This window comes from Mus pahari, chromosome 22, assembly GCF_900095145.1.
Source record: "Mus pahari chromosome 22, PAHARI_EIJ_v1.1, whole genome shotgun sequence".
NCBI lineage: Eukaryota > Metazoa > Chordata > Mammalia > Rodentia > Muridae > Mus > Mus pahari.
In genome coordinates, this window is record NC_034611.1 from 41,563,730 (window position 1) to 41,586,870 (window position 23,141).

The 23,141-nt window shown below is 45.9% G+C and overlaps 1 protein-coding gene across 3 annotated transcripts in view; it reads right to left on the reverse strand.

Moving 5' to 3' along the window:
* Mob3b (MOB kinase activator 3B) overlaps positions 1-23,141 on the reverse strand; it is a 183,219-nt gene that overhangs the window by 106,322 nt on the left and 53,756 nt on the right. For 2 of the 3 annotated variants that reach the window (XM_021222279.2, XM_029533400.1), the window contains exon 2: positions 5,110-5,729. In XM_021222279.2, the coding sequence (XP_021077938.1) occupies positions 5,110-5,527 (418 nt within the window). In that variant the 5' untranslated portion in view covers positions 5,528-5,729. Of the gene's footprint in view, positions 1-5,109; positions 5,730-17,486; positions 17,571-23,141 lie in introns of those variants that run through there. The other variant, XM_029533401.1, reaches the window with a different exon arrangement.

Genomic DNA, 23,141 nt, shown 5'->3' on the forward strand with positions numbered 1-23,141 from the left:
GACAATTCAAACAGTGGACAAAAGCTCTGAGTGGGTGTCCTAGATAGGGTTAGCATTGCTATGATGTGATGCCATGACCCAAAGAAAGTTGAGGAAGAAAAAAATTTTGGCTTAGATTTCCACATTGTCATCCATCCTTGAAGGAAGGCAGGGAAGAAACCAAGAAACAGGAGGTGATGCAGAGGCCCTGGAGGGGTGCTGCTTGCTAGCTTGCTCTTATGGCTTGCTCAGCCTGCTTTCTGACAGAACTCAGGACCACCAGGCCAGGGGTGGCACCACCCACAACAGGCTGACCCTGCACTGTTGATCGATCACTAACTTAGAAAATGTCCCACAGGCTTGCCTACAGCTGGATCTTATGGTGGCATTTTCTCAGCTGAGGCTCTGTTTTTTCTAATGTCTCTAGCTTGTGTTGAGTTGACATAAAACTACCCAGCACATTTGTCAGCTTTACACGCAAACATCACTGTTTAGCCATAACCTTTCTTTTCTAGTGCATCCCCTCAGTCACACGTGAATAAATATCACGATATAAAATATCCCAAGTTTTAAAAGTCCTATAGTCTTTACATATCTTCAAAACATGCAGACTCTTTTTTTTTTTTTTTTTTTTTTTTAATGCAAAGACTCTAAAACTCCAAGATCACTTTAGAAGTTTAAAGTCTCTCAAATTATGGGTTCCTGTAAAATGAAAATCTAAATTCTTTCTTACTTCAAGAGGGGAGAACCAGGGCGCAGCCACAATCTGAACAAAGCAAAAGGAAACTCAAACTGTATAAAAAGCTCAAGTGTCCAATGTCTGGGAGCCAATCACAACCTTCCAAGCTCAGCCAAAGGCCTCTCTGTCTTCTGCCGCACATAAAGTTTATCTTCTAGGCTCAGACCAGCTTTAATTCACCAGGCGAGCGTCTGGTGGTTATTCCATGGTACTAGCATCTCCAGAAATGCCAGCATCTTCTGCTGCAATTGGTTGAACTTTCACCAATAGCCTCTCCTGGGTTCTCTTTGGGGACTCCCAACTTGGCCACTTAGTGCCACACCTCAGCAGCTTTCCATGGGCCCTTCATGCCTTCAAAACCAGCACTACCTGGGTGACTCTTCTACTATTAAGTCTGGGGTTCAACCAGAACAAGGGACTACCTTGGCCACCTCTGGAACACAACTTCCGTGTACTGATCCTTAAGGAAACAGAAGTCTTCCAGCTGAGTGATACTGGTCTCTTCTTAACCATTAGTTAAGATGCTGGCCAGCATCCATTGTCCCAGCAAAGCAAAAGTTTTACTTTAGCGCTTCTGGCCCCTTGTTAATCACAGTTGATTCTTTAACTCCAACTGACCCAACATCACATATTCTTTACATAGATGGCCCATTGCAATCTTTGCTTCCCTCTGAAACTTCACAAGCCGGGCTTCTGTCTTTTGCACTGCTCTTAACATTCTTATCTGTCAAGCGCCTACAGAATAGTCCACTAAGCTCTTCACACCCAGTGGCTTTTCTAGCCCAACGTTCCAAAGTCCTTCCACAATCCTCCCCAAAGCAAGATGCTCATGTTTGTTCCAGAAATACCCCACTCTCCTTGTACTGACCTTTGCTCTAGCTAGTGCTATTACTGCTGACAGGAAACACCAAGACCAAAGCAACTTGGAGAGGAAAGGGTTTATCTGGCATACGCGTCCACATTACTGTTCATCATGGAAGGACTTAGATTGGGCAGGAGCCTGGAGGCTCGAGCTGAAGCAGAGACCATAGAGAGATGCTGCTTACTGGCCTGCTCAGCCTGCTTTCTTATAGAACTTAGGACCACCAGGCCAGGGGTGGCACCACCTAAAATTGGTTGGGTCCTCCCATCATATATCAATCACTGATTAATAAAATGCCCTTCAGTCAACAGCTGATCTAATCGAGGCAATAGCTGAATTGATAGATCTTCCTCTCAGATGGCTAGTTTATGTCAAGCTGACATCAAACTGTGCAATATAGAGGGCATTTCTCAATAGAAGACATGCAGGCAACTAACAAGACAATGAAATAAGACAGTTACTGTATGTGTGTATTTAATCAATGAATATCCAAACGGATGCTTGAATAAAGAACATGTGGTATATGTACACAACAGAATATTTTTTCAGTCTGTAAAAAGAAAGAAAACAGGGTTGGAGAGATCGGTCTAGTGGTTAAAAAGCCCTTACTGATCTTGCAGAGGACTGGTATTCCGCAACCCAGCATCCACATGGCAGCTCACAACCAACCATAACTCCAGCTCCTAGGCATAAGACACCTTCTTCTGGTCTCTGTGGACTCCTACACACATGTGGTGCACATGAAATCAGGCAGTTTTTACACACATCCACATAAATAAAAACCAGTGTTAAAAGGCCATCTTAGCGAGGTGTGATAACACATGTTTGTGAACATTTCTCTTGGAAGGCTGAAGCAGGACTGACTTGCGTTCCAGGTTAACTTGGGCTATACAGGGGGTTCCAGGTAAGCCTGACCCCCCCCCTCTCTCATTTGCAACCCTATGTATGAAATGTATGAATCATGTATGAACTGAGCTGGGCACACAAAGGCAGACGTCATATCCTCTCACATGTGAAGTCTAAAAAGCTAAGGATAAAGTCGAATGGCAGTTATCAGGAGATAATGAGAGATTTCATTCCAAGGGTACATTTTTTTTTTTTTTTTTTTTTTGGCAGGGCTAAAGGCCTCGACCATGACAGGCAAGTTTTCCTCCACTGAACCATACTGTTATCCCTCATCTGAGGGATCTGCATTTTGAATCAGAAGGCCCAGGTACTTTTGACAACTCTAATCTATATAGGTTAACATAGCCTTAAAATTAAAAATTCTAGCTGGGCGTGGTGACTCTAGCATTTACTGCCAACACCAAGGAGTAGAACAGGTAGATCTCTGTGCGTTGGAGGCTAGCCTAATTACTATCAAGTTCCAAGCAGCCAGAGCTACAGAGAGAGACCCTGTCTAACAAAGCAATGCTAAATGCTAGTGATTATATTTTATAAAGAAAGAAAGTGCCACCTCAAACTTGGAAGCACACAGACTGGAAAACCTTTTCTTGGGGTCAGCAGGAAAAGGTACTTTCCCACAAGCCTGATAACCTGGTTCTATCCTGGGACGCATGAGGATCAAGGAGAGAAGCACTTCTTCCGAATTGTCTCACACACACACACACACACACACACACACACACACACACACACACATTGGAGTTCATGCTTACATGCATACAGACAGCACACAAACACACATTTTAAAAACATTTTAAAGTATTCTTCTTGGAATTTCATGAAATGCACACTGACATACTAAGAAACCTGTGCTGAAAGGATTCAGCTTCCTCAGAATTTCTCAAACTTATTTTTCTCTCAGGAGGAATCCTATTAAGATTCCTCAAAACATCAATGCAGTGGAGCAAAGAAACAGAGAAGTCAGTTTCTATGCAGAATGATCAGAAAAATACCTAGGAAATAAAAGCAAATTTTTTTTTCTATGGGGAATATGGAGATGTCCGAATCTCCCCAGAACAAAGTGTAAAAAATCACCTATGATATTTAGTAACCCCAAACAGATGTCCAGATGCTCCCTCTCAGGTCACGCAAGGCTGCTGTACTGAGATAGCAGCTCAGCGTGGGAATAGCAGCTGCCAGTGGGCAGGAATGCCCAGAGTTCAAAGCATCCAGGAGCCAATCCCAGAAGGATGAGGTCATATCATTATGCTCTTGTATGTTCTGCACATGATATTGACAGTTGCTTATAAGATTCTGGGGGAAAAAAATTCCTCCCATCACCAGCAGCCAATAAGAGTGAAGTGAGAAGGGCAGAAAGATAAGGATCAAAGGTTTCCCACTCTGGAGATGCAGCATGCCTGCCCGTGGGAGTTTCTGGGAAACTCCCAGGCAATTCTTTGCACTTCACCTGGTAACAAGGCACAGGAGAGGGAAACATGAGGGGGCTAGGCAAGTTAAGGCAAAGCCAGTATCAGTACCCTGACAAACTGGTTTATGTCCCGCATACTTCAAGGTGCACCATGCTGCACCAGTTCACGAGTGTGTTTATCTAGTGTAAGTCTGATTACTTCCACACATCCCTTTTCCGTGTGAGAACACCTCTCCACCTACAGTGATTTCAACAGGCTCCATCGTGTGCTTTCCGTGTGCATTCATGTGCACTCATGTGCATTCATGTGCACTCACATGCTTAGTTTTGTATCTCGGCTATCCCAATAGCACAGTATTCCTTCATCTTAGAAATGGTTCTGAATACCTACGTAGGTTCTGGGGATAAGCACTGCAGACACAGCAATGGAGACAAGAGTCCTCTCATTCCTACTTAGCTTCAGATATAAAGAAGCAATGAATTCCATATCCCGCCTGTTTGTACATGGGAATTCAATAGCTAGCAATTCAAAAAGGAAGGAAAGGCTGAGTCTGAACCCTTCCTTATGTTTTATGGCTAATAGCACAAAACAAGCCAAAATATTTGTATTTCTAACGTTCTGCTAGTCTGTCTAGCAGTTACCAGGGTCAACAGTACAGCCAGCAACTGCAATAGCCTGGGACTGGAAGAGAGGCAAATACCAGGATCCTTATTACCTCAGGATATGAACTCCTGTGTGCTTGTGCTCCAAATAATCTAGGGATTCCCGTGCTGTGATTATAATCTTGAAAGGTTAATATAATAATACCAGCAGGAGTCACAATCAATGCAACCTTACATGCCAATTTGCCAAAAATTAAAAAGCTTACCAGGCTGTGTGGATTTGGAACCTAGCCCAAAGAAAGCCAAGAAGATCCTAATTCACATCTTCCCAATTCTCCCAAGCACATGGAATGTGTACCACTAGTCCACAAAAACCACAGATAGACCATAAACGACCTCTGCCCATTTCAATCAGATTTTTTTTTTTTCTTTTTTAGATATGTAGCTGATGGAGATTAGGGAAGCGCTAATGTGTGCTATCTAGTATTCAAAGATGGTGTAAGACTCACACTCTACAAACTTTCTCAGCTCAGGGAGGAACGAGACAAAGCCTTAAAAAAAAAAAAAGTCAAAAGATACACAATCAAATCTCTAAGCCCGTTGTGCACTTACCAACACATGTTGGAAATATGTCCTCATTGTTTATTTGGACTTCAATCCAATCCATAAGCAGATTCATGTACTGGGGAGCGGGTAGTGCAGTTGGTTTCTTATACTTGAGGTCATCCTGCCACCGATACTCATATTTGGGGCCCCCTGACATCACAGGGCAGGTCCGCTCAGTGCAGAACTCGCAGATGGTGCCGTAGATGAGGTTAATGCGATTGAAGAAGTCCACCACGTGCACAGCCACCCAGTCGTTCTGGTCCTCCCCGCTGGGTAACTGCACGGCTGCCCTCAGGTCCACACCCGAATTGAGGGATGCCTGAGCCCGTTTATGCAGCTCAAACCTCTGTGTGCCGGGTTCAAACTTCCTCTTGGGCCGGAAGGTCTTGTCCTTGTTGAACACTTGCTTCAGGGCGATGGACATGGTCTCCTCCTTGGCTTCCTTCCTTTTGCAGGAAGCAAAAAGGCACTTGGGACTTTGGAGTGAGAGATCACAGCCCAGCAGGGTTTTCCACTGCCAACCTTCAGGCCCCAGTGTGGCAGCCTGTAGTTTTCACTCTATTTACTCTAAATGGCTCCTTCCATCGTCCTCTTGAATGATCTCCAAGGGATCCTCATGTTCCTTCCTAAGGACAGAAAAGGAACGGGGACTTGTGAGTGCTTGGATTTCATTTATAAACTAATAGAGGCTTAGGCTTAATTTCCACCTTGAATTACTGGCTATGCTTGGTCCTTATGGGACTCAATATATGATGTGTAAGCTATTGCCCTACGGACTACACCGCTACTGTGAATTATGTAAACAACTAAGGAAGAAAAGATGCTACCCTCCTTTTCATTGCTGGCTCTTCTCTGTGTGCTTCCTATGCTAAGGTAGTAGCATGGAGGTTAGTGATTCAGCCCTATTGCATATCTACTCCTTTGGGGGAGCTAATGAGTAAGCACAGATTGTCCCTGTCCCCCCCCCAGATAAGGGCAATGGGACCAGGTGGCTCTCAATCCAAGTTGGCTAAACAGAGAACCAGGCGGAGTCTGTGTCTGTTGGATCTGTAAGATGTGAGGAAAGTGTGGCCAGCTGTTCATGGTGATACGGAGTGACGATGAGAGAGCTGGACTGCAGAGCCAGGGGGTGGCGGTGGGGGTGAAGGGAACAAGAGGGGAGGGGAGGAGGAGAAAGGGGAAGGATAGGAGAAGAAACGGGTGAGGAAAAGGAAGAGAAGTAGGGGAAAGGAGTAGTTGCAGCAGTAACTGTTGAAACAGGGAAACAGCACAGGCCCAGAGGCCTAGAAATCGGTAAGAAAGGAAAGTGGCTCCCTTAGTTCCAGACAGTCTAGGAGGAAATGGTCCTAACGCTCCCGAAGCTTCGCTATGTTTTTCACCTTTGGGATACATTTGTGCTTCCAGGATTGGCTAAATGCTTGATTTTAATTCTACTGGTTTTAAGTTAGTTGCTCCTTTTTCGAGGAGCCCTAACTATGTTAGCAGGTGTTAACCTCTACGATGCTCCGCCCTTTATGACCCTCACTCCCTGGACCTCTTTGGAACCAAGTTGTTCAACAGAACTTGCTCTGATGGTGTCCATGTTAGATGGACTTGTGCTACAACATGCCACCTCTGGCCACAGTTGCTGCTGGGTACTCAAATGCAGACAATGTGACTACGGAACTGTGGGGTGTGTGTGTGTGTGTGTGTGTGTGTGTGTGTGTTTCATCTGACTCTCTCAAACCTCTGGCAAGATTTACAGATTCACAGAAAGTAGAGTAAACACACAGCAAGTATCATTCTTCCTGGATCTCTCTCTAGGTGATGGAATTACTGGCTTAATAGCATCCTGTGGCTAGCAGGAGGCACAGTTGGCACCAAATTTGGTTTGTTAACACCTTGTAAAGGCATTTTGCACGAGGTCCTAAACTCTGAACCACAGTGTCTTTCATCCTTGCTTTCCCAATGGTTCGTGAAGCTCCCTACCTAGGGCTCTGTCCTATTTTATATACATATCCCCCAAAAGCTGCCAAGGAAGAGTGGGTTGAGGTGAAGGCCATCCTGTGGTAACAGGTCCACTCAGGCCAAACCCAAGCCAAGTGAGCCCAGAGCCCAGGCCAGCCTCAGAACAGCCTCCACAGGATCTGTTACAGACGGTTGGAGTAGGAGCTCTCTGAACTGCTTCCTTCATAGCCAGAAGGGGTTCTGCCACCCCCACACGGTGAACATGGCTTGGTTAAGTCATTAACACTGGAATATGTTCCCAAACATACCTTTTCAAAAAATTTAAACTAGCATGCACAGTATTGGATTTCATCATGGCATTTCCGGACAGAATTGGTTTCTGTTCGTTTTTTCCCCGAGATACCTGATTCCCTCTACAGACTTTGCTTTTTGCTCTGCACAGCCATGGCACTGCTACCTCGTGCCTCTTCCCGCCCCTCCCACTGTCTGGGGCTCTCACCCCCCTCTCTATTCCTGTTCCCAAAAGCTTTCCCCTGGAATGTTGGGAAATATCTCTTTCCTCCTTCTCATGTGGCATTAAACATACACCCCCTGCTCCCACAAAAATGATCAGTGTAGAAAAGGCCACATGACAGCCTGCCCGAGACCTTTTATGAAGTCATACTCCGGGGTACTCTGAACTATCAACTACGTGGAGATCAACACCAATGTCTCACTCGCTAGGGTGTGGACATGTGCAATGTCTTTTCAAATGAAAACCTTCTTGGTGCTGGGTAATAAGCTCAATTGTGGAAAACTTGCTTTGAATGCATGCGACTGTAGGTTCAACCCCAGTGCACAGCAAAAGAGGAGGGGGAGGGAGGGAGAGAGGGAAGGGGGGAAGAAGGAAAGAAGGGAGGAGGGAAGTGAATGGAAGGCAGACTCTTTGAAGACTTAGTTTTCATAATAAGAGCTGGAAGAAACTTGAAGCTTTAAAAGGTTATTTCCAAAATAAATGCATGAGAGAGAAGTTGGGAAGACAGAGATCGAATGGGGAATGGGGAATGAGGCTTCTTTCTCCTCACTAATCAGCAACAGTCCGTCTGTGCAGCACAGTAGTAACACCAGCTCCCTCCCTTTAGCAATGAAGACTGGCTTCTTCTGTTCTGATAACAAGGGTCCCATCAGCTCTCGTGGCCCTTAGAGCCATCCTCTTGCCCCAGTTCCTTGACCCTCAGTGCCTCTGATTCCGCTGCTTCTGGGGCCTAAGTGTTCACTCTTACAGACAGAATATGCCCGGCTCTCATGGACACCATCAACAGATCTGTTTGACATCCCAGCTGGGTACCCAAGAATCATGACTTTCTAATCACCCCCCCCCCCCAAGTTTCAAACGATTGGCACAAACCTGTCAAAAAATAACCAAACCTTGCTAGAATTTGGGGGATTTTATTCCACTGATAAGTAACAGATTTCAAGATTTCAGTCTCTTTAACTGGAAGAATATTTATCCCAAACCTTAATCAGGTTTAAAATTACTGTCTTGGGGCTGGGGAGATGGACCACTGGATAAGAGGGCTCTCTTAAGTAAGCACAAAGCCCTTAGCTTAGAACCCAACCATGGACTTAAGAGTCAGGGTGTGGCCAAGTGCATGAGCAGCCCTACCTAGTGCTTACTTCTCAAGGGAGGTCTCAAATCTGCCACTCATGATGAAACACCACTCTGCTGTGGATCCCTCCCTAGCACCTCTTCCCTCCTGCCGTCTTTGGTCCTTAGCCCTTCTTTTCGGGAGTCATGAGCATGTTAGTTGCAAAGACCCTGAGTGCTAGCTAGGTTAGGCAATTTGCCAGAAGTTAGAAAGTTGATAGATGATGATTTGAATCCATACGTCTCCATCCCTGAGACATATACGATGTGTTTTACTGCAGCTATGTTACAACCCCATAGACATCTTCGGACCCATTTCAAGCAGCTCCCACCAAGGATCAAAAGGGAGTCCAGGGCATGTGATACTTTTAGTTTCATTTGACAGGAGTGCTGGTGTCCTGGCATGACGTGGTCAGACATGAGACAATGTCTCTGCTGGTATGGTTTCTCATCTACAGTGGAGTTACTCTGAGGAGTGCGATTGTTAGCCAGGCGAGTTCCCTATATATAAAGACCAGGCAACTGGGATGGATGAGAAAAAGATCCATCACACCTCCGAATACTAAATGTTCCTTCTATGTATTTTTCCTGGTGTCAGAGCTATGTTGGTGTAGAGACCTAAAAGGGTTTTAAATAAAAAGGCACATGGTGGATGCACATGGCCTTCCTTTCCAACCCCTGTGTGCATTGAGATCCTGCCCATGGTGGATTCTTTCATCCACTTCAACAGTTATAGCTAGCCAGGCCTCTGATCAGATATCTGAGAAGCTGAGCCCGAGGACCAAAAACCAGCATGCATAACTTAACAAGTACTTGTCTCAAAAAATTTTTTTTAACCAAATAAAAGGCTGGATATGTAACTCAATGGCCGGGTGCTTTCCCAGCATGTGTAAAGCCGTGGGTTCAATCTCTAGTCCTGTTATAAAAAGCAGACAAGGTTTGCATAGCCTTATCCAAATGATGTCAAATCCACTGATCTGTAAACACAGGTGATATGGTGCATCAAATATGAAGACTCAGTCTTGACCCCAGATGTAAGAGATATAAATCTGTACTTTATCCACACCACAGAGGAAAACACCTGAAGCTGTAGGTAGACAGGATGCCTGAATGGCCAACTAAAGCGATGACTGACATCCACTCATTCTCGCGGATTTGTCAACAGTTTGCTTTGTAAATGGAGTCTGAAGTTGAATGTGTGTGTGTCCCGGGAAGAAGATGAGAAGAACCCAACTGTCTTCAACTCAACTGCTCTGCTTGAGTTGCTGCTTGCCAGGTGGTAACGTGGGGGTAGGGGTTTGGAGGGGGGTGTAAGGTGGGTTGAGGGGAGTTCTGATCTGAATGGATCTGGATAGCAGAGCACCTCCAGGCCTCTGGGAAAAACCATGGCATGATGTCACATGAAGAGTGGCTATCGCCACTGAAACCACATGCCAGGAGTTTCTTGGGCTAATAATGACATAGTAGTTATTCTCTGTCTTTGTCTAGTGCCCAGAAAGAAAAGAACAAGTCATAACTTTTGGACCCTGGATAGAAATGCTAAGACAATTCTGTTATGAATAGCACCCGTTATAATTCTGATTCTCAATAACTACTTGAAGCTAGTTGCTCATTTAATTACAAACAAAAGCATTTACTAAGGCTTGTTTGAATATTAATAGGTCTAGGATGCATAATTAATATTTGGCCTCTGTCTGTGAAGACCTCACAATTGGGTGTTCAGTCTGAACTGTTGCTCTTCCTACTCCAAAGCCTTACTTAATAATGGTGGACACAGCTGTCATTCCTTCAGTGTGTCGCCTGAGTTAGGAAGGAAAAAAGCACCCAGGTCTTTGGAAAGAGAAAAATGGAATTCCAAATAAACAGCAGAAAACTGACGGCAGCTCCATGTGTTCTCCATATTTTCTGCTTAATAGATCAACTTAACAATAAAACAAATGCCGGGTGAAACTACGCGGAGAGAACTCTGCTGGGCTGCGAGGCAGTGTTGACAAGGTCGCTAAGCAACGCTGGCAAGGGAAGTTTTGTATTTTTCTTTTCCTATTGATGTCTTCTGCCTCATTAGTTGAAAAAAATCTGAGTCCTTGCCAGGGATAAAGGAAGAAATGAAACAAGTCTCCCACTGACTCCTGAGAAATGCATCTTCTCTGGCAGCGAGCATGTCTTAGAGGTCCTCTCCGTGAGGCAGAAGGGTGACAGCTACAGGTAGAGAGGTACAAGGCTGATTAATGTTAACAACCCGAAATGTGTGGTGGCAGAGGACATCTCTGGACAGGACAATTCACTACAGAAAAGCCACAAGAAAAATGCCTCCAAGCACCCCAAATGCAGAGGAGGTACAGTCTGGTCACTGTCATGGCTGGCATCTGAGAAGCTGGAGTGGCACTGGGCACAGAGCTGACCTTGCTGAAGATTTGTTGAACGCACAAATAAAGGACATGAACACTAAACAAGAACCACAAAGTTAAACCCAGTGACAGCTTCTAATTTGAGTCATCTGGGGATTCAGCCTCAGCCTTGGAATGCTCACAGCCCGTGGCTGAACGTGAATAGACCAGTTACTTAGGGATGTCCTGTGTCGGCATGCCAGTTTCCTGCAGGGACAAGACACCTGTCCACTTACCTTTCTAATGGGCTCCTCCCTTCCTCGATGCTATCTAAAATTTCAGTCTCAGAATTGAAGAACAAGCCTGGTGTCTTCCTACCAACATATCTTTCTCACTTTGGCTGGAATAGATTACAGAATTTTTCCTCTTACACTGTCAGTACTGAGTAAATTAAGTTTTAAAATGTCCCAGCGCGCGCATGTGTATGTGTGTGTGTGTGTGTGTGTGTGTGTGTGTGTACATATGTGTGCCTGTGTGCTTGGAGGCCTGCTTAGGATTATTTGACAGAGTAATTTCCCTGAACCTGGAAGGAAGTTGTCAACCAGCAAATCTCAGAGACCCTCTGTTCCCACTTCCCATACAATCAAATCTGTTCTTGATTTGGGTGTCTTCATTGTCTTTTTCTATTTCTGTGATCAGATACCGTGATGTTGTAAAAGAACATGTTTAGTCTCAGAGGGTCTAGAGCAGGAGGGAGGCAGGCATGGTGCTGGAGCAGTCGCTGAGAGCTCATATCCTGAGACACATCACGATAAGGCGGCCAGGGGTCGGGGTCGGGGGGTGATGCCAAAAGTCCAGGTAGAGAGGGGGGGTGGCAGAAGTTTGGGGGCAAGGGAGGTGGCAGAAATCTTTTGAAACTTCAAAGCCGGCTGTCAGTGACACTCTTCCTCTAAGAAGGCTGCGCCTTCTGCTCCTTCCCAAACAGTTCTCCAAACCGGAGATCAAGTGTACCAACATCAGACACATGAGCCTATGGGGCCGTTTTTGTTCAGACCGCCACAAGGGGCTCTGGGGATTTGAACTCAGGTCCTCCTACTTGCATGGCATGTACTCTCAACTTCCTGAGCCATGTCCCAGCCCTGTGCACTTACAAAATTAACACCGTCTGATGTTTGTTGGCTCCTCTATAGGATGTGTTCACTGATTGTTTTCAATCAACCTTTACGCAGCCTGCACTTCTGCGCCCTCCACACAGCACCAGCAAACTGGAGAAGTGGCTCTCCTACCCCCACCGCCCACCCTCTCAGCTCGGAGCTGCTTCGTCCACGAGTTTCGTTAGATTAGGTGAGAATAACACGGCTGTCTCGCGATGGTCTTCAAAGACGTGCACGGTTTCAGAAGCCGGCATTTCTCAACACAGACGAAATCAGCAAGAACAGTGCAGCCTTATGTAAGTGTGCCCTATGACCCTCCCTGCCCATCGTCCGTAGCTCTTCATTGACCATTTCTTAATTCTTACTCCTTGACATTGCATGTTTGTTTATTTAGACACCAGGACAGATACTCTAGCAGTAAAGTATGAGTATCTCAAAAAGAAAACGAAAGCATTGCATGCCACCCTCGATGCTGCAGCACCAGCAGCCACAGGAGCGATCAGTGCAGAGCAAGTAGCGGGTTAACAACCTGTAGTGATTCAAATGATTCATATTCCCCAGACTCGGAAATAGCACTGCTCAGAAGAGGGCCCAGTGCAGAGACAGAGTAGGGATGGGATGCAAGGAGGGCAGATTGAACACTCTACATATTACAGTCCACAGATGGAAGACATAGATGGATGCCGGGGGGCGGGGGCGGGGGCGGGGGCGGGGTCGTGGGGATTCCCAGGAATGAGGCAGACGCAGAACCTTTGGCCCAACCTCAGACAGGCTCGATCCAGCCTATCCACTTTTAAGAACTAGTACCTAAGGAAAATCACTGCGGAAGCTCAGCTGGCCAATTGGATTTTATAAAAGATATTCTGGTGTTTTGGGTTCACTTATATATTTTTATTGTTGATGTTGTTTTTTTGTTTTGTTTTGTTTTGTTTTGATGGTTTTTGTTTTTGTTTGTTTTGAGACATGGTCTCACAATGTAGTTCTGGCCTCTAACTCAGAGATCCGCCTGCCTCTTTCTCCTGCATGCTGGGATGGAAGGCGTGCACCTCCACGTCCATCACAGATAGACTTTAGTTACATTTAGTTAATGTACGTGGGTTTTTTTGTTTTTTTTTTTTGTCTACATATTCGTCTGAACACCACAAATGGTTATAGATGGTTGTGAGCCAACACATGGTGCTGGGAATTGAACGCAGGACCTCTGAACGAGCAGCGAGTGCCCTGAACTGCTGAGCCATCTCTCCCACCCTGATAGACTTATTGACATTTTAAAGAAAAGGGAAAAAGACAAAAGTTTCAAGTTCATAAAAACCTGATGCATTATTTCTGTATCTTTCAATTCTCAGGAAAATACTTATTTTGTGACTTTACAAAAATATGTTTTTAAAACACAGTATCTGTGTTAGGTAAGGTCGATGAGAATGGAAGATAAAGGCATAAACAATAGAGGTAACATAATGGCAGAAGTAAAAAATTAAGGTAGGTAAAATTATGTAAGTACTTCTACATTTTAAATTATAGGTATATAGCAGATCATGTGACTACCCAAAACCTCTTACAGATAACGAGATGGAGTTCATTGTCGACTGTCGTTTCTCTCTTGGACTTTGAAACAGGGAATGACAACCATTTCCTGGAGAAGTATTAACTTCAAAGCAAAAAATGTTCAAACTTAAGGAAGTTAGTTCCCATAACTGTCAGCAGACATATTTAACCCTTAGCCATTCTAAGTGAATTTGAGTCTCCGAGGCTGGAAAAGTTTTATTCCTGGCTTGAGGGGAGCTGATGTGTGACATCTGGAACCTCCGCAAGAGATCTTTGAAGGGGAGCAGAGACGCTAAAATGGGCTGAAAGGCTGGAAATTGGAAAATGCTGTTCTTGTTTTCCAAAGAGCACAGTGTTCAGCTCAGAGGGCCAGGGTCAGGTTCAGACAGAGCATCCTCAGACAAAGCTGCCAGGCAGTCAAGGCCATGGCTTCTGCAGGTTGGTGGGAGATGTCAAGAAGATGTGTTCGTGTGCGTTCAACCGGTGGTTCGTGTGACACATGCATTCCAGTACAGGAGTAGCAGCCTGACAACATAGATGACAGTGAAGTGCCAATGTGTCGAAAGGGTTAACACTCTTGATAGTAGATTTAGCACACAGTAGGTACTTTTAAAATGTGGTTACTAGTATCTTAACATTATTTTGATTCATACCGTGATGCACATTTAAATACAAAGTGTGATTCCTAAGAAATCAAACAGACCCAGGTATCTATCTTAGGATACTGAAAATTCTTTTCTACCAAATTACATAACAGTAAGTAAGTAGCAGGCTCAGCCACCACTGAGGACCTTCTGGTTATTTTAATTGTCACATCCCAATACATATGTCATATATATATATATATATATATATATATATATATATATACTTAAGAAACCACTAGTCTTGTTTTATACTTAAGAAAAGACATAATATGCAAACTTGTTGCACAAGGCAGGTGCAGTGACACACCTTTAATTCCAGCTCTTGGGAGGAAAGACAGACCGATCTCTCTGAGCACAGTCTGTTCTACATAGAAAGTCCCAGGCCAGCCAGGGCCGCCTACTAAAACACCATCTTAAAAAGAAACAAACAACAACAAGAAGCCGCCTGTCTTTGCTCAACAAGACTGATGAATGTTTCAAAAACAGAGAGACCAGAAGAAGTTTACACCTGCTGGGGTCATGGAAGGAGAGAAACAGTGGAGCACTGGACAACATAGGTTGTCCTATGATGTGCAGGAGTGGCAGTCCCCAAGATGATTGGTCCTGAGTCAGTTGGCTACATCTTTAGACAAGGCATCTTTTACAAGCCTCCATTTTGCCGCCTTTAAAGATAAAGATGGTTATTCTTCAAGGTGTTGTAAACATTAAGAGTTACTATCCGTGGGAACTTAAATCGATGGAGAAGTTTATGGCGGGCACAATGACTAGTATTAGCAGGAGTTACAACTTTAGATCCAACACCTTAGGGTGATAGAAGTCACAGAAGAGGCTTTGGTGCAATGCAGTTCCATGAACAGGGTGAAAGAGGGAGGGGCAGGGAGGTGACAAGGACCTGGAAAGGATAAGAAAGAAAGCAAATGCTTCCTTCTCACTTGATTTGGGTGTGCTTTTAATGATCAAGTCAAAGAATGATATTCATCTCAGCAATATGACTTCAATATTCTCTGACATTTAAAACACATTTATGGGGCTGGAGATGTGGTTCAGGGGTTAAGAGCACACACTGCTCTTGCAGAGGACGTGGATTCAGTTGCTAACACCCAAAGTAGCTCCCAACTCCCTGGAACTCAGTGCTGGGGGAGTCTGACGCTCTCTGGCCTACTGGGGTACTTGTGGTGCACATAAACTCACATAGGCACACAAGTGTAAAAAATACACGTTTGTGTTATTGTTGTGAGGGCGTTTCCGTACTTTCTGTCCGCCACAAGATCTAGCGTACATGGTTTATTTCATGAACTCAGGGCAAATGATATTTCTCCCATCCTCCCACTGACCCTTCAAAACACGTTTCTGATTTCAATCTTTTCACACACTTAACTTTTTTTTTTTTTTTTGTTTTTCAAGACAGGGTTTCTCTGTATAGCCCTGGCTGTCCTGGAACTCACTTTGTAGCCCAGGCTGGCCTCGAACTCAGAAATCCGCCTGCCTCTGCCTCCCAAGTGCTGGGATTAAAGGCGTGCGCCACCACGCCCGGCTACACACTGAACTTTTAAGATTATCTATACCGTACATAACCCCAGTAAGCACAAGCCAGCTGCAATCTCCTGGTCCAGCGGAACAGGAAACAACTGACTCCCTACACTATTTACAAAGTTTCCCTAGTATCAGAAAAGAGTTTCTGCTGGAGAAAGAAGGCCGCAGCCTTAGAAATAGGAGAGGACCGGCTGGCCGGCACTGAAGTCTCTTCGATGTCAACAGGCAGGGAGCAGACAAGCCTGAATGAAGAGGAGACTAATAATTAATGCGCCATCTGCGCTAGCCTCCTGAACACGACCACGACAAGTAAAACAAGAAGTCTGGAGGAAAGCTGAGCCCCAGCGTTGTAACTGCCAGCCCTGGGACAACCACAGAGGGTGGGGCGGGGGCGGGGGCGGGGAGGCCAGCCCGGGAGCCACAAAGATGTGGGCCTGCGTCCACGCTTTTGCCCGTGGACTAGTTACTCCCCAAAGTGAATTGGTTACGCGAGGCACCAATACTGGCATCGCAGTGTGTTTGGGGGACGAGGGAGGTAATGTAAATAAAAACGGGCAAGAGACGAGTATTACAGATGTCTCGCGTTGCCAGGCTTCAGGCTCCGAGACAGGTAGGAGCCCCGGACATCATCTGTTCTGTTCTTTGACTCCTCCCCTGTAAGACTTCAGCATCCTAGCCCCAAGTGCACAAAATCGTGGACTGTGTTGTAAGGCGTCGTTTGCTCACTTGAAGTTTTATGGCGGATTTTCTCCTAAGCCCACCAAGAGCCAGCCCATCTCTGTCCCAGTGTTGGCTCCCGGGAAGAAGACATTGTTTAGTTGCTAACTATGAGAATAATAAACTGGGCATGCTCAGCTGACTTACTTCTTTTCCTTTTGAGAAGTGTCTACCGTCAGCTATTTCCTGCTGCCCAATTCCCCAACCCTTGTGTGAAAGAGGTCACTTTCTCTACCCCTGCAGGGAGAAATCTAGGTACATTTGGGATTTGAGTTCACAGGCCTATCAGCCACAGACCTAGGGGTGTATTTCCCACTGACTTCTGGCTCAAATTTGATTCTCTGGCCACCGAGAATCACAGGCCCAGGGTCTGCACCGCCCCTAGCAATTAGCAGTTAAGGAAAGGCTCCCACAAACCAATCTGATATCGGCAGTTCCTCAGTGGAGGCTCCTGTTTTGCAGGTGTGTCAAGCTGGAAACTGATGTAAGCTGACATTTCCATAAGAAATTAAGTTGAGGGCAAGTGAGTTGGTGGGCACCTGTAATTCAAGGACTGAGGTGGCTAAGGCAGGGTGATAGAGGGTTCAAGGTCAACCTGGGCTACATAGTGAGACCCTGTCTCAAAAAGACACAAGAAAAAAAGGAAAATGGATATATTTGAAGGTTTTTTTAAGTCTTTATAAGGCTGGGAAGGTCTTGCTTTTTGTTGTAGTTTAAAACAATTTAACATCTGCTTTTCTTACCAACTTCCCCAAAGCCAGGTAGAAGGAAATGGCAAATGTTTACTGGGGCCTCCGTTGGAGACTCAGTATGAGGTTGTGCCGACCGACTTGCCTGCACAAAGTTAGCTGTGTGGGAGAGACTTGTGACAAAACCCAGGGAGGACCTTATATCATGATGTACTCATGTGTGGGCACTCTGAGGCCGCGCGCTAGGAAGCACAGTTTTCTGCCGCTTTTCTCAGATGAGAGAAGACCTGGTCACAGGATGCGTTGATCACAGATCCTCCCCGCTGCCGGCGTGGCAGGCGGATACACCCAGCACAGGGTACATTTCATTTGTGAGTCAGCTCCAGGTCTCAGAGGCCCCTTGCTCTTGCTGGTTGGTGGCCTCCACCCAGCGGCCTCATCCCAGAAGGGCCCTGTTCTCCACTCTCCACAGGGACCGGGAGAACCTTCCAGCCTTCCAGGTAAAGCTGCTTCTTTGCTCTGCCTCAGTCTTCTCCAGTCCCTGGGGAAGTCGGAAGGAGGCAGAGAAAGAAGGAGAGATGGCTGATGTGTGCTGCCTGTACCTGGCCTGTTCCTTGGTGGCCCACTCACACACGGCTCACTCGTGACGTCACACTCCACTGAGCTTCTCACTTCCTGTGGCCTCTCCCTCCTCAGATGACTTCAGCACAAGGTGCTTCACCCAGGACAGCACAAACAGAACTCTGGAACCCTTGTGGTTGGTCTGTTTATCTAAGTGATCGCTGACCAAATACCAGGCAGATAAACAGTTCTTTCTCCCACCAATAGGACCACACTCCTGTAATCACGATTCCCAATCTACAGATGAAATCCTTTCAGAAAACGGATACCTCTTACAAAGCTCCACCAGGGCTACTGGACATGCTGTTTACCAGGTCAGTGTAAACAGCTGACATATTTTCATGTTGCAACATTCGGTCAGAAGTCTGGACTACTCAGCTCTAAAGACTTGAAAAATATAAGACAAGGGTTGGGAGGTGGCTCTGTTGGTGACAGTGCTTGCTGTACAAGCATGTGGATCTGAGTTGGGATCACACGGCCCAAACCCATGTGAAGGCCAGATATGGACACACACACACTGGCAACTCCATCATTGGGGAACATAGACGAGAGCTCATCATTGGGCCTTAATGGACAACTAGCTGATTATCAGGAAGGAAATCAGAACAAGCCACACGGAGCTTCTGCAGGTCCATAAAGAGGCCCTGTCTCAAGGGAACACGTCGAGAGTGAGAGCAAGATAGTCATAGGCCCCTCAGGCCTCTCTGCACATATGCACCCCAATCCCATGTACCACACAGCCACATATACATGCATATCACACACACATATACATACATATACACACATTTATACACATACACACACATACATACATACACACACACACATACATTCAAACACACACATACACACATAATACATAGTACACATACTCATACACATATACATACATATATACATACACACACAACACATATACACACCAACAACACACATGCACATACATCCATACATCCACGCAAACCACCAACACCACTAACAAACATATATACAGCAAACCTTATGTGGTGTTGTTAAAGACTTGGAGTGAGCCTGGGGAGGTTTCCCCCTGATATAAGAAGGAAGTAGAGTCAATTCTACTGCTTTCCTCCACTGTCCCCACAATGTCTGTGACACTAAGCAGTACCCTGATATTAGTTTTTCTCAAGCTCTGATCCTGGCTTCCACTCCCACAAGCTGACATTAAAAATTGCTACTGATAAAGATTTTGCAGCAGGAAGGACTCTTGAAGATATGTTGAATTCAATCTAACCTCTTAATTTGTTTTACACTGAAACAAACACCTAACGCCCAGAAGGGTGAAGTTTTAAAGGGCAGCAGTTATGACAGTCCTGAGGGTGAGAATTTAACCTCTGCTTCAGTGTCCTCACTATCCATGTGAAGCCTCTTAAAACACTTAACGGGGGCGGGTGGTGGTGGTGGGGCAGTGAGGAGTAACTACCATTCAAAACTGCCCAAAGTAGCTTTTCTTTTAGGTAAGAAGGTAAGCCCATGATTGGCTGGCTGGCTAACTGATGGACTGATGGACTTAATGGATTTTTTTTTTTTTAACCTATGGTGGTCTTTAAGCCCTTTAAAGCAACATAGCATAAATGAAGTCATATAGAGGCCATCCATGATATAAAAATATAAAGAAGCACAGAGAGACCAGCTCCTCCCAACTCAGACCTTCAAGAACCAGGTTTGACTTTGTCAGTTAGATAACCCACAAGCCCCCACAGAGTCCAGAGTTCCTGCCTCCTACAAATGGCTTGTCTTCACGGCACTATGAGCGAACAGTTCTAGGCTGGCCTTTGCCCACCGTACTCTAGGTATTGCCTTTCCTCTACACCAAACAGTTCAAGCCACCCTCCTCCTGCTTAACTCCTCAGTGTAAGGTCCAGCTATAATCAGAGCTCACCTGCTGCCTCGACATCCAGTCCCCCCCACCCCACCCATCCGGGCAGCTTCAGCCACACCCTGCCTCTTGCACAGAAAGCGAGAGCGCATACCTTCCTTCTCTCTGGACCGTTCACCGTTCATATGGCTTCGTTCTTGCTGATCTTTCCACTGATGATTTTTAACCCCTGCTCCTCTGCAGATTTTTACATTTTTAAATTTTGACTCTGTTCTTGAGCTGTGCTGTTCCCCTAAGCCCTGCCTCTCATTTTTCTCAAACTCTTTTCATTTCTTTGCCCCTGAGGACTCTGGTGGAAACTGTGGATGATGAATTGAAAATACACAATTTTGGCTCACCCTGAACAGGTTCTTACTGACAAATAATTCCCTTGAATTTCCTTTCAGGGCCCTCAAAAATACCGTCCCCCCCCCCCCAGATCACCTGAGGTGCCTGTGATTGTCTTAGGTCCTCCCCTCTCTGAATGTATTAACCAGAATACTTCTAGTATGCAAGAACTCCGAGTTGCGGGAGGTTGATACACCAGGCCTAGGCCAACAGTCAGACACACAGGACAAAAGGCAGGAGAGAAATATCTGAGAGTCTGAAATTCCAGGAGAAAGAACGTTAGGCAAAGGCCTTGGAGAGTGGGAGGGCTTAATCTGAACCAGGTTGAGACTGGAGTATGGCTTCCTCACTGCCTGGGGGTATGTCAGCTACCCCAGCCCTAGAGGGGGTGTAGCTCAGCCTTTCTGTGTACTCTGCATCTACTGGTCCTTGATTCCTACAGACTGGATGCTGTTTTGTGTGCCTGAGGGCAGCATGCAGGGATTTGAGTCCCACAGTTGCTAGCTCTTGATCTCATTACATCACACGATTAATCTTCGCCCTCCTCCTCTTTGAGACGGAGATAACGAAGTTACCCATCTCAGTGTGTTATGAGAGTTAAATAGTCTCATTCCAACAATAACAACAACAACAACAAATTGCACGCACCAGGNACACTGTCAGTGCGGAACAGGTTTAATTCTTGTCATTAATGTAATACTTCCTAAACTGTGTGCGCCGGTTGGGGGAGGGGGCTGGGGGGGTGGCGCCTGAAAGGCAGACAGCATTGGATTTCCTTTTCTCTTTCTCATATAGCTCTGGGGCAATTATACATAACTCCAAAATTTCAGTGTTGCTCAGTCAAGATGGTAGGTGAAGGACCGCAGCTGGTCTGACACAACCATATGCTCTCAGCAACCCTCAGTGAATGCAGAAGAGGGTGAGCCTCCTGGTTCTCCAACTGGGAGGAACAGCAGTTTTCCTGTTAGCCCTAACTGGCCGGCCCCTCCCTTCAGTCACAGTCAAACAGCCAACCAGTGGCCCACGAGGGCGGGAGCACAGGCTAGGAGGCTGCCATGGCGACGCGAGGGAAGCTCGCGGGTAGTTTGTGTTTACTGGCCATCCGTGCTTAGTTTAAGACCAGGAATTCACACTCCCATGGCAGTGCCAGCAAAACTCACCCTGGGCCAAAGCATGCATTTAAAATACGAAACCTCTCCATTCCGATTCTCTTATGTAACCACGATGCCAAAGGACCTTAAAAATAAATCAAAGAGGAAAGTGGCCCGCAGTTCCCGCACTGATGGGCATGGAAACCCGAAGCCTCCCCAAATCGCGATGGGCGTGAAGTTTCCCATTGTCTAGGGGGATTGTGTTGGTTTTTCTCTTCTTTATTCCTTGGGAGTTATATTTGTTTTTTACACACTATTTTTTTTTCTTGTGACAAATCAGGGTGCCACCACTCTCCTGAAAAACAATAAGGTCTACAGAAGGAGAAAAAAGTTCTCAAAAGTCTCCAGAGGTTGCAGCAACTCTGCCAAGGGAAGCGTCTGCTTCCACATAGCCGCGGAAAACAACCAGGCTCACCAGGCTGAGCTGGCCCCGGGCTCAGCCAAACCCCGCGGTGAGGACTCACTCACGCCAGGAAGCCACGTGCATTGGCTTCTTTTCCATTTAAAATTCTAGGTTCACTAATACCTGGCCATGAGGGCACCTTTGCTAGGGTGCTCCTGGGTCTTCTCCAAAAGAGGAGGTGAGAAACGGGAAGTCCCAGGAGATCCTCTGTGTGGAGCAAGGAGCTAAGGCAAGGGTTAGATAATGGTTCTTTGGGGTTTTTTGTTTGTTTGTTTTTGTTTTGTTTTTTCGAGGCAGGGTTTCTCTGTGTAGCCCTAGCTGTCTTGGAACTCACTTTGTAGACCAGGCTGGCCTCGAATTCAGAAATCCACCTGCCTCTGCCTCCCAAGTGCTGGGATTAAAGGCGTGCGCCACCACCGCCCTGCTCTAGATAATGGTTCTTAGTCTCCTGTCCTCTCCCCTCTCCTTTCCCCTGCTCCCTTTCTCTTCTCTCCTTCCCTAACCCTCTCGTTCGTTCTCTCTTTCTCTCTCCAGAGTCCCAAAATGTATCCCAGGCTGACCCGGAACTTAACCGTGATTTGCCTGCCCTCTCCCTCCCATGTGCTGGGATTAAAGGTATGTGCCACCACACCCGGTCTTCTATTTTCTTTAAATGGCACTTAATTATTTTTTTAAAAAAATCTGTAAAGAGGACAGATTCCCATAAAAATTCTGGTGGCCCGAGAAATTTTTGTACCAATTTCAGTCAATAAACAACAAATTCAAAAACCCAATAGGCAAAAGCTAAAGGCTAACTGAATGCCAACAAGAAAAACAAAACAAAACAAAACAAAACGAGACTACCGGACTTGCGTTAGAAAAAAAGAAGAGGTGTCTAGAAGCCACATCTCAGATGCAAACCTTTACCCTTTACAGACCCAAACAAGATACAAGGCACTTGTAAACATTTGTGCTTTAAATCAGATAGCTAGCCCCAGGGGCGACAGATTGTCAGATCCTAATTGATTATCCAATGAGCTGCTCCCTAGTTGATCCCTTCCAATACACCCTATCCCAGAGTGGCTTCTAGAAAAACCACAAAAACTCCAGACCAAGGCAGTCCAGCCAAAGAGCCCTGATTTATTTCAGCTTCAGGGACTGTAATCCACCCGACTCAGCTTGCTGTCTGAAGAAAGCACACGCTTTTCTCATCTAGCAGGGCAAGCATATGACATGTAAAGACAACCTGCCCTGGAGACCGAGAGAGGAGAATGGGGGAAGAGTAAGATCACACTGGGATAAAGGGTGTAGACAGCTTACAGGGTATAGACAGGGAAGATTCCTGGTCAGGGCACCCAGAAGGGAGTGGCTTTCTTCTCTTCTCTTCTCTTCTCTTCTCTTCTCTTCTCTTCTCTTCTCTTCTCTTCTCTTCTCTTCTCTTCTCTTCTCTTCTCTTCTCTTCTCTTCTCTT